At 44.9% G+C, this 18,151-nt stretch overlaps 1 protein-coding gene across 6 annotated transcripts in view; it reads left to right on the top strand.

Moving 5' to 3' along the window:
* The window catches only part of RGS6 (regulator of G protein signaling 6), a 274,185-nt gene extending 256,747 nt beyond the window's left edge, over positions 1-17,438 (top strand). For all 6 annotated transcript variants that reach the window (XM_040066247.2, XM_040066249.2, XM_040066244.2 and 3 more), the window contains one exon: positions 12,942-17,438. In XM_040066247.2, the coding sequence (XP_039922181.1) occupies positions 12,942-12,992 (51 nt within the window). In that variant the 3' untranslated portion in view covers positions 12,993-17,438. The remainder of the gene's footprint in view (positions 1-12,941) is intronic.
* Positions 17,439-18,151: the final 713 nt, after the last annotated feature.

The following is an 18,151-nucleotide window of genomic DNA, read 5'->3' as shown; positions in this document are numbered from 1 at the left end:
TATGATTATAATGTAAGTAGCAGTAAAGAAAATTGTAGTAGTTTGGTTGGCACTTTAGTTCATTTTTGTCTTACTGGCTAACATGCTGTAATTTTTTTTTTTTTTTTTTTTTTTTTCCCCCCTCTTAATACAGGTATAAAATCTCATCTTCTGATGGCATGGTAGTTACCAGAACTAGGAAGAGTCTGAATTTTTTATACTTTGCATTATGTCATTATACTTTATACTTTGTAGTTTGTCACTGCTATCAGATGAGAAAATAGTCACTACGTTGACATGTCATAATGCCCTCAGAGGACAGTATTACCAAAGTGAGAACCTTATGGCATGCTCCGGGGACTGAATTAAGACAAACTTAATTCTGTATGCTCTAGTTCTCCAAAATGCACTGCAGCTCCCTGACTGTGTAGGAGTGGAGCAATTCAGCAGTCCATACTTCTAGAGCTCCTCTGTGCTTTAGTGATTGCTCATTACAGGATCACATATTCAAACTGTCCCTGCACAGGCGCGATAAAGGTGAGTGTATGCTTAAAGTTTGGCTGGAACAGACCCCCAGTTTGTCTCTGTTAAGAGAGGAGCACTGAGCCTATTTTGCACGGAGATTATTATGAGGTCACATTTCCAGTGATGGCTGTAAGAGAAATTTCAAAACCAGTAAGGGCTAAAAGTTTATTTGCATTAAGGAGCCATAATTGAAGTGAAATAGTCTCCGAGATTGCCTGTGGATCTGGGCCACCTCCAGACTGTATTTCTCTGTCTGGCTCTGGGAGGGCCATAGACTCCTGGGAAAATTTTCAGATTGGGCTGTAGCCTGTGACCCAGCATTTTTGGGAAATCACAGAATCACAGAATAGTTACAGTTTTAAGGGACCTCTGGAGATCACCTAGTCCAATTCTCCTGCTAAGGCAAGGTCACCTAGAGCAAATGACACAGGAATGTGTCCAGGTGGATTTGGACTGTCTCCAGAGGGAGACTCCATGGCCTCCTTGGGCAGCCTGTTCCAGTGTTCTACTACCCTCAGTGTAAAGAAGTTCATGGGATGTAAGTCTGCTTAGCCAACTTCTAACCCAGCCCTCTATGTCCAAGGGGAAGTCTTCCATTCTCCAGCCCTCCTCTCATACCTCCAAAGCATGGGATTCCCAGCCTCAGCACTAAAAAACTGAGGCATTCAGTAACTGGGCCTTCTCTGTGTCTTCTGTCACCAGGACATGTATCTGATTCAGCAGCCCCACATTTTCCCAAATTTTCCATTTGCTTCTGATGTACTTGTAGAAACCCTTCTTGCTGTCCTTCATATTCCTTTCCAGACTTAATTCCAAATGGGCTTTGGCCTTCTTTGTCACATCTCCACATACTCTGACTGTTCCTTTAGTCCTCCCATGTGGCTAGTTCCTTTTTCCATATCCCAGAATCTGTTTGAAATTTGCTAGAAGCTCCCTGCTCATCCAAAGGGGTCTTCTGCCCCCTGTGCTTTATTTCTTGCTCATGGTGATATACTGGTCTTGAGCTTGGAAGAAGTGATGCTTGAATATTGACCAGCTCTCTTGGACCCCCTTTCTTGTAGAGTCCTTCCTTTTACATTACTGTACTTAAATCTGGGAAACTTGGTGGAACATTGCAGGTGGCATAGAGCCAGAGCGGGTGCATGGAGGTGGGGGTTCATGAGCCACTCATGAAACTCAAAAAACTGTACTTACAGTGTTGCTTTCCATATCAGAGAAAGTTGGCTTGTAGCCAGAAGACTAGACGTGTCTAGTATCTTAGAGAGGGAGTCTGCACCTGAGTGAAAAAAATCAGATTCTCTAAGTTTGCCTATCCTGGTTGCTTGGGTCTCATCATCTCTTGATTGACAAAGACAGGAAAAAATGCCACACTTCAGGAAGAGCGGTAAAGCTTTGTGTTGGGAAACTGCAAAGAGTATTGCAGGCTTTTTGTCTCTTACTTGGGTTAAGGTGCACCCCTGAAAAATCCTTCAGTGCTCCCAAACTGGTCTCCTGTACTTGGTGGAATGCTGTACGCTTGGTTTTGGGAGCACAGACTTGGAGCAAGTTGAAGTTGTTTTACCCACAGGGCTCCTGCTCATCTCAGAGTCATAACTCAGGAGACAGGGATTAGCTCCAAACCATTTGACATACTTTAACAAGACACCATGAAGTTCTGCTAGCCAGCCTGAGGTTTTCCACCTTCACATGGATCAATGGAGAATAAGAAAGAACAGGGCTTTACATATTTTTTTAATACCAGTCTTCAACTCGTTCAAGGCCCACTTGGCTTGATACTTTTGACCAAGAGAAGGCATCTCATGACTAATGAATGTTTTTGCACCAAATCTTTCTGAACGCCAGGTGCTCTCTGGTCCACATTAAGCATGACACTAAGAGCAAGATTTTGACAGGGCAATTTTCACTGTGGTGATGGTTCACCTTTTACCTCCAGGTCCTTACAAAGTATCAGCTGACACCTTAGTGCAATAGCCAAAAGGGAGTTGTGCCCACTGCAGTCAGGTCCTTCAGTACCAAAGGGCATGGTTTGCAGTGCCTGTCTGAGTTCCCCTTGGAGTCAGGGAACATCTGTCTGATCCAGCCCCCAACAGGCCAGGCACCCTCAGCCTCCTTGACTCTCCTGACAGAAGTCTACAGCTGTGATGTCCATGTGTTTCATGGCAGCTTTGTGGTCCCAGGACTGAACATGGTCATCAGTCATCTGGTGAGCATCAAAGGGCCACATCTGCATGGTGGAGCAGAACACTACAGGGCACGTGCTGCCCAGTGATGCTGGAGCAGAGGGGTGGCAGATGTCTTTCCTCCTCTCTTCAGGTTCTGAAGAGTCCTCAAAAATACATAGGCAGCAGAGTGGTAGGATAAACATCACAGTACCTGACCCCTTTGACCCTGTGGCAGGCTCCCATGCTGTGGAATCACAGATATAAAGCTAGGCTGGCTCTTCCATGCTCTCCAGGGTGCCCTGGGGAACGGTCGATATCACAGAGTTGCAGAGTTGACAGTCTCTTGCTTTGGAGCACTTACTAATCCACCTCATTTAAAAAAGGATGGCACTGTGCATGGTGGCAGGTTTATCTTATTACAATTTTCCTTTGGAAAACAACAAGGATTGACATTATGAAAGCATAGTTAGCCTGTCTTCTCTCCCAAGTGAAGATAAATGGCATCATAAAAATCAGACACCATGTATCATATATGTTATAAATAATATCTAGTATTGAGGTAATAACTTAATTTTAAAGACATACATACACACGGATCCATATATCTACATCTCTCTCTTCTGTCATATTTCATCATCTTACTAATTAAAAGGAGCCTGCTATACTATTTTTAGCCCTGCAGTCTCAGCCTAGCTGTTTAAACCACTGTAGTTTCCTGTCTGTTTAGAAATTATTTAATAATCAGATAGACAGAAGCTTAGTTCTCATAAGCTGAGATGATCCTTCAGGGCCAAGTGTAGAAGAAAAATATATTTTAATGAGTACATTTAGGGGAACTACTGCTGCTTTTTGTCTCATAAAGGAAGCCACTGAGTCTGTGCCTAACTTGTGCTGGTAGCCATCTGCATTTAATAAAGGAGGAAATAGGAGGTGGGGGTCGTCCTTTGTTGCATCTTGAGCATTATCTCTAAAAGCAGCAGTGGGTACTTCAGCAATAACAGGGATTAAACCTATGGATACCAGCCTGAGCAGGTAACTTAGGTAAGCCTGGGCCGTGATACCCAAACTTGAATTCAGACTTTCCTAAAATGGCTATATTCCAGATTTTCCCTGGAAGAAAACAGGTGTTAAAATTTCTGATCCAGAGTCCAGGTGGTGCCAAGATCTCTGGATTTTATTCCTAGCTGATATTTCTTTAAGAACAAAAGGCACACTCACATGTACCACTTTTGAGAGGGTAAGAGTTCTCAGTCTTTGTGCTTTGAAGAACAAGAGAGTGGCCAGAGCAGTGATCTACTCTTTAGGCAGAATTTTTACAAATTCTGGCTGAATTGATGGATGTGGGATACTGTTACTCATTATCTTCCTGGACTAGAAAAGGTCTTTACCTGAAGAAAGCAAAGAATCTCTTCTGTAAATTAAAGACAGTGTTGAAAGAAAATCAGGTGAAGGATGAGATGGTCTGTGTTTGAGCTGTGTGCGAAGTAGACTGTAGATTAAAGATGTAAGAAAGTTTTCAAATGACCCTTCTTCAAAGAGTCCTGGACATTTTGGATGGAACATTAGTACAGCATGTCAGTGAAGACTGAAGATTGTCCCAGTTCCCAGGCACAGGTTAATAACTGAATCAACAGACTCACCCAGCTTCATTAACCATAGCACAGACAGAAGGAGAAGCCGGGAAACAGGAGCTGCTGTCATCCTTGTCTTAGCAGTACCAGTCTTGTGGTTTTGTATTCTCACCCAGAAGCATTGTAGGCAGAGCCCCACATGACATCCTTAACGGCTGTGGAGCCAGTGCTCCACCTGGGTTTCTCATCCAAGGATAACTTTTCCAGAAACAAAAATGACTGGAAATCCTGTAAATTCAATGTATTTATCATGCTCCGTGCCCAAGACACCTTCTGTCTGGAGTCTAAAATGCTCTCCTCCTCCTTGCAGTGATGCAAACTGACGTTATCATGGTAGCATTTCCTTTGCTTTAGTTTTCTGGTCTCTTTTGGTAATTTCGTATTGAACAATTCTTGTCCCAGGACCTAAATGCATCCCAGTTCAGTGCCCAGAGAAGTTCACAGTTGCATGTTTTATTTCGGTTCCATACGTATCTGCTCTCTTGCATCATACAGCTATGAAAGCTTTAGTTTCTACCCTGATTGCCTGTCTGTCCCTTCCTTGATGTTTTCAGCTGTCTCCCAGCTCCATGTTGTCACTATTGTTTTTCTTTACTGCTGCTTCCCCATCTTCCTGACCCTGAGCTTCATCTCTTGGCCACTGCTACTCATGCTGTTTTTTATGTCTTCTTGGTTTGTGTACTGTCGGATCAGAGTCCAAGTCAAAGTCAGTTCCATTCTTAATTCATGAGTGTGGTGTCACACATGTGAAATGTGTTGATGGAATCTTATCTTTCTCAGGTGAACTGTGTGATGCTTTGCACAGCTGTGTCACTGTGATGTATTATAAATAGTAACCATGAAAGCAGTGAAGAAGGTGTAAGGCTGCAGGAAGAATTGTTGCCCAATGTCATCTTTTTTCCTGGTTCCTTGATAATCTCATACAGCTGTCATATATTTACCACCTTTCCCACTTTTTCACTTCCCCAGGTTTACCAGCTTGCATAAATAGATCACAGCATTTGAGAATATGGAAAGTATTCACAACCTGCAATAACGACAAAGGTTTAAGCCACTATTGGTAGAGAATAGTGGTTGAAAAAGGGGAAGGTAGAAAAAGATGATGCACTGAGATGCTGGTGAAGTGGCTATCAGAACAGACAGCAAGAAGGCAAGGGATTCAGGGTTCGATTCCAAAGCTTTTTAGATTTGTCATCAAGAAAAGACATCTGGGGAAAGGGTTATCTTTATCTTTGGAAGGTATTTTACTTTAAAAGAAGATGTGTTCACTTCACTACTCCAGTCACTAAACTTGCTTGTACTGAGAAAAGGAACTTGCATTCCTTAGGTGATGGGCAGCATCAGAACATACCCAAAGCACAAAGGGGCTGCAGCCCGTGTTTGCAGCCTGCCGTGTGATTGTTCCCTTGGTGTGACAGCCAGCCAGTGTCCACAGCTGGGGCTGCAGAGGGCCGGATGCATGGCCTGCATGGCGCATGCACTGACTCGCTGCTGCAGGCGGGCATGCACCGCATCTGCTCTTGGTATCATCGTGGTACCTTACCCGGTTTGGTAAGGGGTAAGTTGCATGTGTCACCTGTATGCTGCACAGGTGCTGCTCTATATATTGGGGCTCCTTTAAGGGGTAAGTATTCATTGTTTCTAGTAGATGAGTTATCCTTCGCTTCTGAAAGCCCTGCTGTGTAGTGCTGCTGGCGCAGGATGGCAGAACACGGACAGTTTAGGCTGCGTGCGCACACTTCCTTTTGCCACCGCGAGGGCAAATGGGTGAGTGTTCTTACTGCATACTATGTGTGAAAGTGTTTGGGGACTCTTCTGGATGAAAAGCACTCTACAGAGTTCAAACACACCCACTATTAATTTGCTGCATTTTATTTGAGCCACACACAAACCCTTGAAGATAAAAGCGGGTACCTTCTCACTCCAGACAGGTCTAGCGGCAGATACTAAACCATGATCCTAGCAAGGTGTTTGGACAGAGGGTGTGCTTACCGTACCCCTGCTGTGATTTCAGCCAAGTATATTTTGATACTCCAGAGAGATTTGATATTTCAGTGGTGCATCCATTTTCCTCTGTACAAGACATTTACATATCTGGTTCCCAGTCGTGCTGAAGGCTGTCAGACAAGCTGAGTCCTTTGCACAGAATCACACCCCACCTGAGAGCCAAAGCAGCAACTTTCAGTTAGGGCTTTTCTGAGGTGGCTTGAAAAAACCCAGTCTGCTGCACCATTGTGTACTGGCTGCAGTGATCCATCTGCTCCTCTGTCTTCCTGGGTTTTTGTCAAAGGAAGAAACACATCCTGAATTTGCAGTCCATCGACAGCCTGAACTAATGCCAAAATTGCCCTGGACTCCAACACACTCTCAGCTACAAGGAGCCGAGGCTGCACCACAAAAGAAGATGATCTTACGTGTGGTGCTAGTGGGATGATAGAGGAGGGCTGCAGCTGTTACAAAGCTGCGCTAGGAGTGGGTGAATATACAGGTCCTGGTTTGTGCCATATGCAGTGGTGTACTGGTATTTCTCCAAGCAAAGTGCAACGCCTCATTTAGGAAGAAATCCTTAGTAAGAAATCCTCACACCTTAAAATGGGAATAGATGACACTGGTTTTAATTGGGCTGAAGCTCTGAACTGTTCCCATAAGAGATATGAGCTAGAAGAGAAAAAAAAGCAGTATCAAATGTGGGAATGTAACCCATGGTGGTTGAGCTTCACTTTGATGGGCAGGAATGGCAAGAAGCTCAGGTAACTTGTCGGTCAAGCCTTAGAAGAGGAGTGGGGTCCACTCTGCAGAAATCTGGGGGTAACTCATGAGATCGTGCTGGCAAGAACAGGTGAGCATTCTGCATGCTGGGAGCATCTGGCCCCACCTTACCCTCTACAGTCACTTTGCAGCTCCTGTTTTCAGTTTGTGGCAGTGTGTAATTTGTGGTATTGTCCACCACATTTTGTGTGTTAATTTATGTTACTTATGTTCATAGTTTATGTGTCTTTTATTTTGTGTTGAACTAAGTTATTTTCCAGTATTGTTTATGTTTTTAATTCAATTTCTTATTTAACTTCATTAATTTATGTTACATTTATCTTATGTTGACAATGTATATCTTAATGAAAAAAATCTAATAAAAAGAATATTTTTAAATGGGACAAAAATAAAGCTTCCCCAAGATCTGCATTGTAATATAACTTTGAAAACCAGTGCTGGCAGTGCTGGGGCCGTGGCAATCTCTTCAGAAGTAAAATTTGGCTGCAGGATGTTGTCTTCCCACTGCCAAATTTCTTGTAGTGTTAGCTAAAAGGAAGACTGAGCAGTGCCTGCAGTGATGTGAAAACGCTCAGATTCAAGCTGGTGGAAGGAGAATTATCTCACCTCCACTGGAGATGCAGACCAGCCCCAGTTCTCTGCAAAGGGGGGCAGGGCAACAGTGCTCCCCCAAAAGGTGACTTCCCTTCCAGGAAGGTAATGCTTCTGGCTGGAGCAGATTGGGCAGCAAACTGGGAAGAGGAGAGCCCTGAGCACAAATGAGGGGTTGAAAGCAAGAAGTGGGGCCAGCTGTGGAAAACAAAACCCCAAGCTGGTGGGTTAAAATGTGGAGGTGAGCAGTCAGTGTGAAAGCACTTTGGTCTGTACTGACATGGCAAACAGGAGCCTGTGCTGCCATCTCTCCTCTCTCCCACTGCTGCAGCCACAAAGCTCCTTAAGGGAGATAAAAAGCTCCTTATGGGAGAAATCCTGCTTGGGTGTTCAGGTAAGTTGTTGACAACATGCCTGGGAGCTCTGGCTTTTGTATGCTTGGGGTGGGGAATGTCTGCATGCTGAATTGAGCCGTGTTGGGCAGAGCACATCAACACTATGTGAAGCTATGGGTACTGGACTGAACGAAACTTTCCATTTAAAAATATTTAAAAATTTCCACTCTTCGCTTCTCTCCTAACTGTACAAAGTGCTGGTTTTGGCAGATAAAAGCAAGGAGCAAGATGGAAACTGGTGGCTCATACAGGAGTGCTGAAAGGAGTGCTGTCCCATTTTTGCATCAAATCCCAGACACCCTTTTCTCCTTACTTGGCTTCTTGCCTATGTTAAATTGCTGTATTTTTCTTCATTAAAATAATTGCCGATTGCATTTTATACTTTAGCTTAGTAGCCGCTCAACAAAGGCTCAGCCACTAAAGATGCTAACCATCTCCTGTGACCTATAGGTTAATCTCCATTTCACTGGGCCTCAGTGAGCCCTGATGGTCCACAAGCGCTGAGGTCCAGTCCTCTGCTGGACATGTAGCCAAGCAGTAAGGATAGCCACCTACTTGGAAGTCATATTCCAGGAGACAGTTTCATGAGGTTTATTAAGAATTCCCTGATGTTTTCCTTAGGTTATTCCAAATTCAGATTTTCCACTGCCTTTGAGAAATGTCATGGGGGTGTTCAATGAAAAAAAAGAAAAAATTCATTCAGCAGCACAGAGAGAACTGGACATTACGTTTACCAAATGCAGTGAAGCTCCATGTCATCCTTGCCTGTGAGCTGTGGAACAGCTCAGTTGCTTGCAGGACATGAGAGAAAAGGAAGCCTTCCTCCATCCAAGACGACACACAACATATGTCATGCAACATATGCCCTAATGCTTGTGCAATGCTCTTTGAGTGACAACAGTCTGGGCTTTTAATTGTCGTAACCCTAATTAGTAGTGACAAATATTTTGGGACTGGAGGACTGGGAATTTCTTTGTAGACTTTAGACCTCATGTAAAAAGTTTACTCCTTACATCCACTCTAATCTTGTCTTAAGTTATTCAGCATATACATGTGGCACAGTAAAAGAAGCACTGAAGTGTGCTGAGCTTGAGATGGTACACTTTCCAAATCCCCTGCCAGCTTAGCTCAGATGAAATTTCTCCTCAAAATACAGCAGTTGTTGTTGACGTTCTCTTCCAGTGGGGAAAGGAAAGGTAGAGACAGCCACTGGTTTCATGCTAAACAAAGATGCATGGAAGGAAAACATAATTTATTTTGGTTGAACCTTTTTAAAGAAACTAGGTGTTGTTTGTTTCAAACCTTCACATCATAATAACCTGAAACATCCTTGCTCTGTCAGATATATCCCCAAGGGAATTCCATCCATTCCACACAGTAGATGAGACCCAACATGCCCTTCTGGACCTGAACTTTTTTGGCATGTGTTGTATCCAATTAAGAACTATTTCAGCCACCTCCAGCTTCTCAGAGCAGCCTTTTGCCTGACTGACTCAGGCACTCACACCATGCCAGCCTCAGGGAAGGGTTGTGGGACCACAAAGAATACAGGGGGGCATCTCACCTCTGCTGTCTCAAGGGGGACAGAGGCCACCCTCTCCTGGTCACCCAGACGCCTCTTTTCTGGACAGTAAGCCACGACACTAAAGCATGCTGTGGCCATCCTGGACTCTTTGGCCATGGACACCCTCTTGGCAAGCAGAGGCAGGTGGGTTTGGATGGACTGGCTGGGGGTCCTGGAGAGCATGCTGGCTCCCTGCAGAGTGAGCCACTGCTCCATACAAAGGAGCCATCGAGTGTGCTGCACTGAGGCTTTTCTCGGTCAGCTGATGCAAATCTTTTGTGTCTCCTGATGGGCTTTGTGCCTTAGAAGCCCTGCAGGGCTAAACCTGAAACAGAGATACCATGGGCCAGCCCCTCAAGTGGTGTAAATCATCAGCACTTCAGCGAAAACAACTGAGTCATGTTGATTTATATCAGCAGGTGGATTGCAGATCCCATCCAGCTTTTCCACCTGTTGTACAATGTTTTACTCCCTTCTTGCTCATTTTAGTAATAGGAAAGAGATACCAGTTTTCCTAATGAAATGCAGTTTTTTTCCTGATCCTCTTTATTTTAATGAGAGTGTCTAAGATGAGAGAATCCTAAACCGAACACCTGCATCCCACCCAACTCCAGCCTGCAGATGTCTGTATTACTCAGACCCATGCTGTGAGGCTGACACTTGCTGTGAGGCAACATTGCGTTGAAACAAAATCCCCTGCATCAGGATGCCTCTAGTTGGGGGCTGAACATTACAGTGCTTTTGCTTGTAGTCAAAAATGTCACAGCATTAATCCCTCTGTGCAATTCCAGGGATCCTTTTGCCATCTCTCCTAGCACAGAGGTGAACACAACAGCCGAGCAGACAAATTGCTGCCTGCTTCTTGCTGTCTTCAGTCAGAGCTTCTTGCACCCATCTGTTTGCGTGTCCCTGCACACGAGGCCATTCCCTGGCACAGTTCTCCTCCCAGACAGACGGGCTTTGCACTGGGGACTCATCCCAGCCTGCAGGCGGGAAGTTTGCTGCAGTTCCCAGGGTAACGCCTTTCCCATGGGACGGGGGAGCTGCAGATGGAGACCGCTGCTTTTTCCCCACAACGAGAAGCAGTTTCCACTGGGAAACCCATGAGCGAAGTTTTGCTCTGCACAAACCACGGCCATTGGCTCCGTTTCCAACCCACCACCTTCTCCAGGGCAGCTGTCCCCTCTCCTCAGCCTGGCCCACTACCGGCGTTTCTTCTTCCAGCTTTGAACACGGGAATGTTGAAATGGGGGCGGGATGTGAAACTGTGTTTGCTCCTCAGCCCTGCTAGAACCTGATGCAGGGAGCTGGCCTAGCCCCAAGCCACCTGCCTGTGAGAAGATAACAAAGGAGCTGCCTTTCACAGATTAGTTAGAGTCTGACTGAATAGGAATTATATAAACCAAGGCTTATTTGTTAATTTTTTTTCCTGAGGAAGTACCCAAATATTTCCCCCCCCCCCCCCTAAACTCAGACGTTATTATCCCAGAAATTAACATCCATATCTTTACCTTCTTCTTCCTATAAATAGGATTCAGGGACTGATAATTCCTTAGCACTCACTCTCCTCAATAGCTTCAAAAGGACAGCCCTGGTCTTAGCCCCCTCAAGCCATGTTACCCTGCAGAAGACTTGGCCACCCCCTGGGGTAGCACTGGGCTAAGCTTTACAACAGTGCATTTTAAAATAATAATAATTGAAATTTTGATTTACAGTGGGGAAAAAGAACAAACCAACCAAACAAAAAACCCCACCCCACCCAAAATGCGTATCTTGAATGGTGTGTCTGCAGAGCTCTGGCATGGAGCTGCCATTCCCATGCTGAGCCCTGTGGGCTTCTCCTCCCAGGCAGGACAATTGGCATGATGACAGTTTTCCTGCGGCCAACTGCTGGTATACAGAACATGGACAGATTAAGCTGCGTGTGCTCATGCAGCTAAACAAATTATTTGGTGAAAGTCACACATATCAGTAATGAAATGCCACTTCTGTCGGGAACAGCTACATCCTCCTGGAACAGCCCTACATGGAAAGGGATTAGAAATCAAAGGGAGGTGGGAAGTGTTTCTGTTTTCCTAGAGTGTTAACTTGTTTAAAAATATTTATTTCAAATAGCCTGCTAATTTTTAAATTTTGAATTTTTCTACATTTTACGTTTAATGATTTTCACTGAGTAATCCATTTCTCTTGCTCTTTTTGTGTCTCTTTCTTTGAAACAGCAATCAGTAAGACTTTCTATTGCAAAGGAAATCTTGGCTAAATATAGTAATGAAGAGGAGGTTGTTTAAGAGCTGCTAGGTATTCTACAGCTCTCTGGTATTCCCTGAATGTTTATTTCAAGCAAGATTTTTTTTTTTTTTTTTCCCTTTAAGAAAGACATCATTTTTCAAGAGAAAAGCTCACCAAAGAAATTCAGTAACTGGTGCAACACCTGAGATAGTTTTTCACTGTTATATCAGTAATTGCAAAGCCATCAGTATTCCCTATGTGGATATACGCTGTCTGCAAATGGAGAACACTGGCTGTAGGTCCTGAAGTAGGTCCTGTAGGTCCTTTGCTCCTGGTCCTTTGCTGCATGGTTAAGTTAGGGAAGGGGTTCAGATGTGCAAGTGACCTTCCTTCTTCCTAGTCCTTGGTCCTGCCAGTCAGTGGGAAAGCTCATGTAGCTGACAGCAGGGCTGCCACAGCCACAGTGTTGCATTGGTGGCTTGGAGGAGAGCGCAGGGAGGGCAGGTGGGCCAAGCAGGAATGAACAGGCACCAACTCAGGAGGCAAGTGACCAAGTGTGCCAAGGTGAGTGACAGAGGGCAGGCACAGGCTAAACTGTTTCTGAAATTACTTTTTTCCTAGATCTGTTCCTGGTGGATGCTGTGCAGCTGATACTGATACACAGACTGTGGGAGGGACATCCCAGTTTTCACAGCAGCCTTGTCTGTGCGTCCCTCCCCAAGCTGGGTAGAGCTCTGCACCAGCAGGACAGCACTGGATAGAACAAGTAGCAGTGAGTGTAGGACAGGGCTTTGCTTTTACCAGTTGCCATGAAACGGGAAAAAGGAAATATCTTCACAAGACAGAGTCCCAGGGCACAGCCTTGGGTGATAGCCAATGGACATCATTAGGTACAACTCCTCCTTGCCAAACCACTTTCCTGGGGCAAAACTGAAGGCACATGAAATTCTAGAGGCCTGCTCACCCCATCTGCCTCCCTTGTCAGGAGAACCTCATGCTCTGCTCTGTGGGAAAGCCCCTGCCCCTCACTCCCAGAGAAACCATTCTACGACATCGCTTACACCTCTGGATCTCTTCTGTTTGTTCCTCCCTCCAGGGAAAGTCTCTGGCAAGCAAGCGCCTCACGGGCCTGATGCAGTCCTCCTGACAGCTCCAGGCAACCGCCCCGCAGGAGACAGCTGGGACCGCTACCAGGGACGGGGCATTTCAGGGAAAGCGGGTCCCTGCACGGGAGGCAGCCTGAGCACGTGGAAGCAGAGAGCCACACGCCAGTGGAGCACCTCTCTTCACAGTTTACACCAACACTTCCCTGTCCGCACAGCTCCTTAAGGACCCTGAGCTCTCTGCAGGTACTTTGTTTCCAACTGAGGTTTGGAGGAGCACACTTCACCATACACAAGAGGTCGACAAGGTGAGGGCTTGCTGTCTCATCATTTAAGGAAACAGACCCAACCACACCTTGGAGAAAGAAGAGCTGAGAAAGATCAGTGTTTTTCCACATCTCTTTTCTCCCTGGCACAAACGTGACTGTGATAAGATGGCACCACAACCTCACTTACTCCCTTTCATGTGGCCGTCTGGATCCAATAAAATATCTGCTGGAAGCTGCTTCTCCTTCTCACAAAATCCCAAATGCATTTCTCCTGCAGATTCACTGACTTTAACTTTGTTTTTCTTTCCTATGTTTCTCCTCCTTTAAAGCGATGAAAAAAAAAAAAAAAAAAAAAAAAAGGCACTCTTTAAGTTCATTACTCATTGTCCTTCCAATAGCATGTAGCATGTCCAGAGATGATGGCCAGATCCTCAGCTGAAGTCAGGAGATAAGGAGTGATTTTCATCACCTGAGGATCTGCCCCCTTCAGTCAGACTCTGATGCTGGTGCAATTTCTCTGATGTCGGCGGAATCGTTCTGCATGTGCGCGTAGTGCAAATGTGATCAGGCTCTGCCTGATGCTCAGAAAGTCATGTTTGAGATGTGCAATGCACACACAAGCACATACACACTTACACAGTATTTTAAAGTGAGCTGGTTTATATTTTATTTAATTTTCTATTTATTTAAGATTTTGCATATCTAATCAATGACGGATGTTCAAGCTTTTCTCCAAGCAAACCAAACCAGACTCCAGCTCTCCAATCGGAGAGGGCCAAAATCCGCTCACACATGTCCAGGGAAAGGCAACTCTGATGTGGGCAGGTGTCAAAATTCAGCCTACAGAGAGGAGGGAATTGATGGAGATGGGAGCAGCAGAAGCAGGGCGTGGATGGGCAGGGCACTGGGTGCCAGGTGACCCTCCCTAAACAGTAGCACATCTAGCTGTGATATCATGCTGAGATAACTGACCCTGCTGAGCAGCATCATTCTGAGAGTGAAATTGTACCACTGAAGGAAATGAGCTTCCACTAAAACTCGTATGACCTGCAGCCCGTAAATGCAACAGCAAAAGATGACCCAGTAGCTTGTTTCAAACTGTTGGAGGTATGAGGCTAGGATGAGGACAGGATTGAAGTGACTTTATTATGAAATCCACTTACACTAGCTGCAGATAGGAAAATGGCCTGCATTCACATACAGTATGCTATCTATATATAAGAAGAATTTCAAGACTCAGCTGACTTAGTATCATGAAATCTCCTGTATTTTGTAAGCAGTTCAGATCTGAAGCATACATGAAACTAGAGGTTTCTTGGTCTTCTTCACTCATGCCAAGGCAAATTGGCTTTTGTACAGGTGGTAGAAACCGCTATACGGCTACAAGTCTGCCTTCCTACCTAGGCAAAACCATCTAGCTAAGTAGACAGCTGGCTATCAACAACATTCACTTCTGAGGCAAGTATTATTCTAATATCTAAGGCCTATGTATGCACAAAAACATGCCAGCATAGTTTCTGTCAGAAAAAGTACCTTCCTCTTTGCCCATGACAATTCTCACTCTGATACCTCTTTTCTTTCCTGCAGCAAAGTCCTAATATCTACCTAATTCTTCCTAAGGTCCATACACCTGCATGAATGTACAGTAGACTACTGAGTATGATGTTCATTCTTTACACATGCCTATACCCTAAACAGCCCTCTGTCTGAGGCCTTCAGACCAAATTCATCCTACATATACATGACACCACAAGACAGTTCCAGGACTGCAGAACCACCATGGATGTCCCCAACATTCCTGTGGTCCCCTGACTCTGAGGATGACATTTGGTCCCCCCAAACTGTCACTTAGCTGTCCTTGCAGGACTCATTTGTCTTGTCCTCTGCTACCCACCCAACCAAAGGGTCCCTTTGGGCAATAGCAAGTTTTTGTGTAAAAGGCTCACATGTTCATTCATGCATGTGCCCCCTTGGTCATCCCTAGGAAAAGGCAGAGGTCATATCTTCTCAGAGCCTTGTGGATGGTGTTTTTATCTCTGTCAAACCCAACAGTGCCATGCATCACTGGAGCTCTGTAAACCAACAGCTGCTCGCACTCCAAGCTACTCTACTGCCAGTGCTTCCCAGCCACAAGGTATTTCCCATGGGAGGTCTGTCTTGTGAACCCTCACACTGGTCTGCAGAGCATTCCCGGGCAAGATGTACGCATAAAACATGAAAGTGGTGTGTAGCAAGGAGCAGGGATGGTAAAGTGGTACATGTGGGTCTCTGCTTTGCAGTGAGTTCCTGACACTGGAGAGGTCTCCTGGGGGCAGGATGGGGTAGCTTCACGGAGGGACTCCTCAGGTTTTGCAGCATGGGGGCACATGTGGGCAGGACTGGAGAATGCTGGTGGGTGATGGGACAGGTGGAATTTGGGTTATGGTCTGTGCAGGCAGCAGAAATGCCAGACTTAAACCTGGGGATGTGCCATTGCCCTGTGAGCAATGCACTCTGCTTTGTCTTTCAGCTTTATTCCTGCAGGATGGTGATGATGGCTGCCATAGTATTTTGCCTGTGGGGAATATTCCATGTTTCAACAGTTGAGCACATGGAGGGAATTCTTACAGAGATGGAGAGTATGCATATGGGCATGCATCAGGGGGCCTGGATGCTGAACAGCTTGCCATTTAAATGCACACTCGTGCAAACTAATCTGCTCAGCAATGGCTAGCTGAGCGGACAGAGCTGCATATCCTCTGGAGGGAAGAAAGCTCTGCTCCTCATTTCCTGACTAAATTTCTCCAAAACAAACACGAGAGTAGACAAGCCCTCCTCCTGGGAATATACATCAACTGTTCTTCACATGTCTTTTACTTCACATATGGTGATGCTAACATGTAACTACTTCCACATGAACAACATCCTTGAATTGTTGCTTTTTAATGACCTTGCTTATTCCAAGCGATGCTACTTTTGTACACCCAATGGTATCCCATTGAGCACTGCAAGCAGTAATCTGCTGCTTTGTAAATGTCCGGTGTCTTCCAACTACCTCATCGTGCTGAAGATGAGTTAGGAACTCAGCTTTCCACCTCTGTTTATGTTCTAAATGGCATCAATTCAAGGGAAAACAGTCTGGAAAGCTTTTACAATGTCCAAGCTACGCAAGCTAGCTACAAAACTTCCCATACTCACAGGGCTATGGCTGTGAAATATGGCTGTGCACTGTTATTTGGATAATAGAGTATCCAGAGCATTCGCGGCTATTGTGGCAAAACAGCAGCAGGACAAGCACTAGGAAAGGTTCAACGAGCCAGCGCAGACAGCGTTCGGCTGAAGCAAATGGATTAATGTACTCTCAGTATAACTCAGCACTAAGATCCCATAGAGTACTGTAATAAAATGGTAGCAGGGCAGCCATAAAAAGTGGCAGTAAGCTGACATAATAATACCAGAATAAATGTAGCAATAAGGTAAGACAGGCCACTGCAGTAAAGTAGCATTTCGATAATGCAGCAATAAGACACAACAGGATGCTGCAGTAAATTAGTTTGGGGAATAAGGCAGTAATAACAATGTGTGTGGACAAACAGTGGTACATTTGTACCAGGTACTGCAGCAATAAAGATAACAAAAGATGTCCAGGTAATAAGTTACTACAGTAACAACAACACGATGCACTTATATCAGGATGCTTCCATGCTGCAGTCAAATCCTACAAGAGGTGGTGGTGAGACAATGAAGACAAAATATACCCCATTTCGCACTGCAGAATGTGAATCTGTTTTCTGCACCATAACCCAAATTCTGGAATTATCTCAGCAATACCAATCCTCTCATTCCCACTTTCAAGGAACCTGAGGCAAAAGTGTTCCCCCACTCAGACAATTATTTTGGTCTGAAAATACAAAACTGACTCATTGTCTCTTCAGCCAAATTGTCACAGACTCTGGTGAAGTTCTTTGTTTAGTCCTACTGAGGTGAAACCCTGGTGGTTTTTGGTAAGTCCTTTGCCTTTGAAAGGATTTGGTTCTCTCATCTTCTGGCATGGGTGATGCTTTTAGCCTAATATTATTTCTGTTTTGCGTGGGAGAAGGGGAACCCAGGTACAGAACATTTGACTGTACCAGTCTGTTTCCTAAAATGCACAAATAAATGGAGCATCCTGGAAAAGTCAAAGCAACAAGGACCAAATCTGTTCTGTGTCATGCACTCATGCACACAAGCATAATCCTCCTGGAACCAGTGCAAGCCCTGCCCATGGGCAGGCCTTGGCCTAACCCTGTTCTCAGTGTCCCCAGCAGAGTGACAGAAGCAGTGTGTCTCTCTTTTCCTGCTTTTCCTTTTTTGTTTTTTTTTTAATCTAACTTCTCACTCTGTATGAAATGGTCTTGGGAAAAAAAAAAAAAAATAGTTTGCCATAACACAATATGCAGCATCATGGGCAAGGAATAGTTCTGTCCAAGGAATTTGATGTCTTTGTACTCTTCAGTGGAGGGGTAAAGCATTCTGAAAAATAACTGGCAACTGATGTTATACTCGATAATCATCGGGAATAAGGGTTTAGTCAGAGCATCTACATCAACAAGAAGTCTTGAGTGGAGTGTGTGTGCTAGATAACAAGATGGTCTCCTGGGAAAAGGATGTAAATAGGGCACTACTGCAGTCTTGGCTAGCAAGAGCAGCTCACAGCTTCACAAGTCCCAATGGATACAAATTTTCTGCTACATCTTTCTGACCCTTTGCACAACAACTTTGCTATCCCTTTGTGTGGCTTCCTCTGTCTCTAGGTGATGGCTCAGTTCAAGTTTGGAGCAGTGCTCTGATACACCTTGGCTTGGCTCTTGCCTTAAACCCCTTGGCTTGCTTTTATTGTGGTTTAATTATTAAGCAAGATTATTAAAGTAGAGCTCACAGTAGGGTAAGATAGGCTAGGTTATCATGATTACATC

Source organism: Hirundo rustica, chromosome 6 (assembly GCF_015227805.2).
Source record: "Hirundo rustica isolate bHirRus1 chromosome 6, bHirRus1.pri.v3, whole genome shotgun sequence".
NCBI classification, from domain to species: Eukaryota; Metazoa; Chordata; class Aves; order Passeriformes; family Hirundinidae; genus Hirundo; species Hirundo rustica.
The sequence above is the reverse complement of the archived record's forward strand: the minus strand, read 5'-3'. Positions and strand labels throughout refer to the sequence as shown.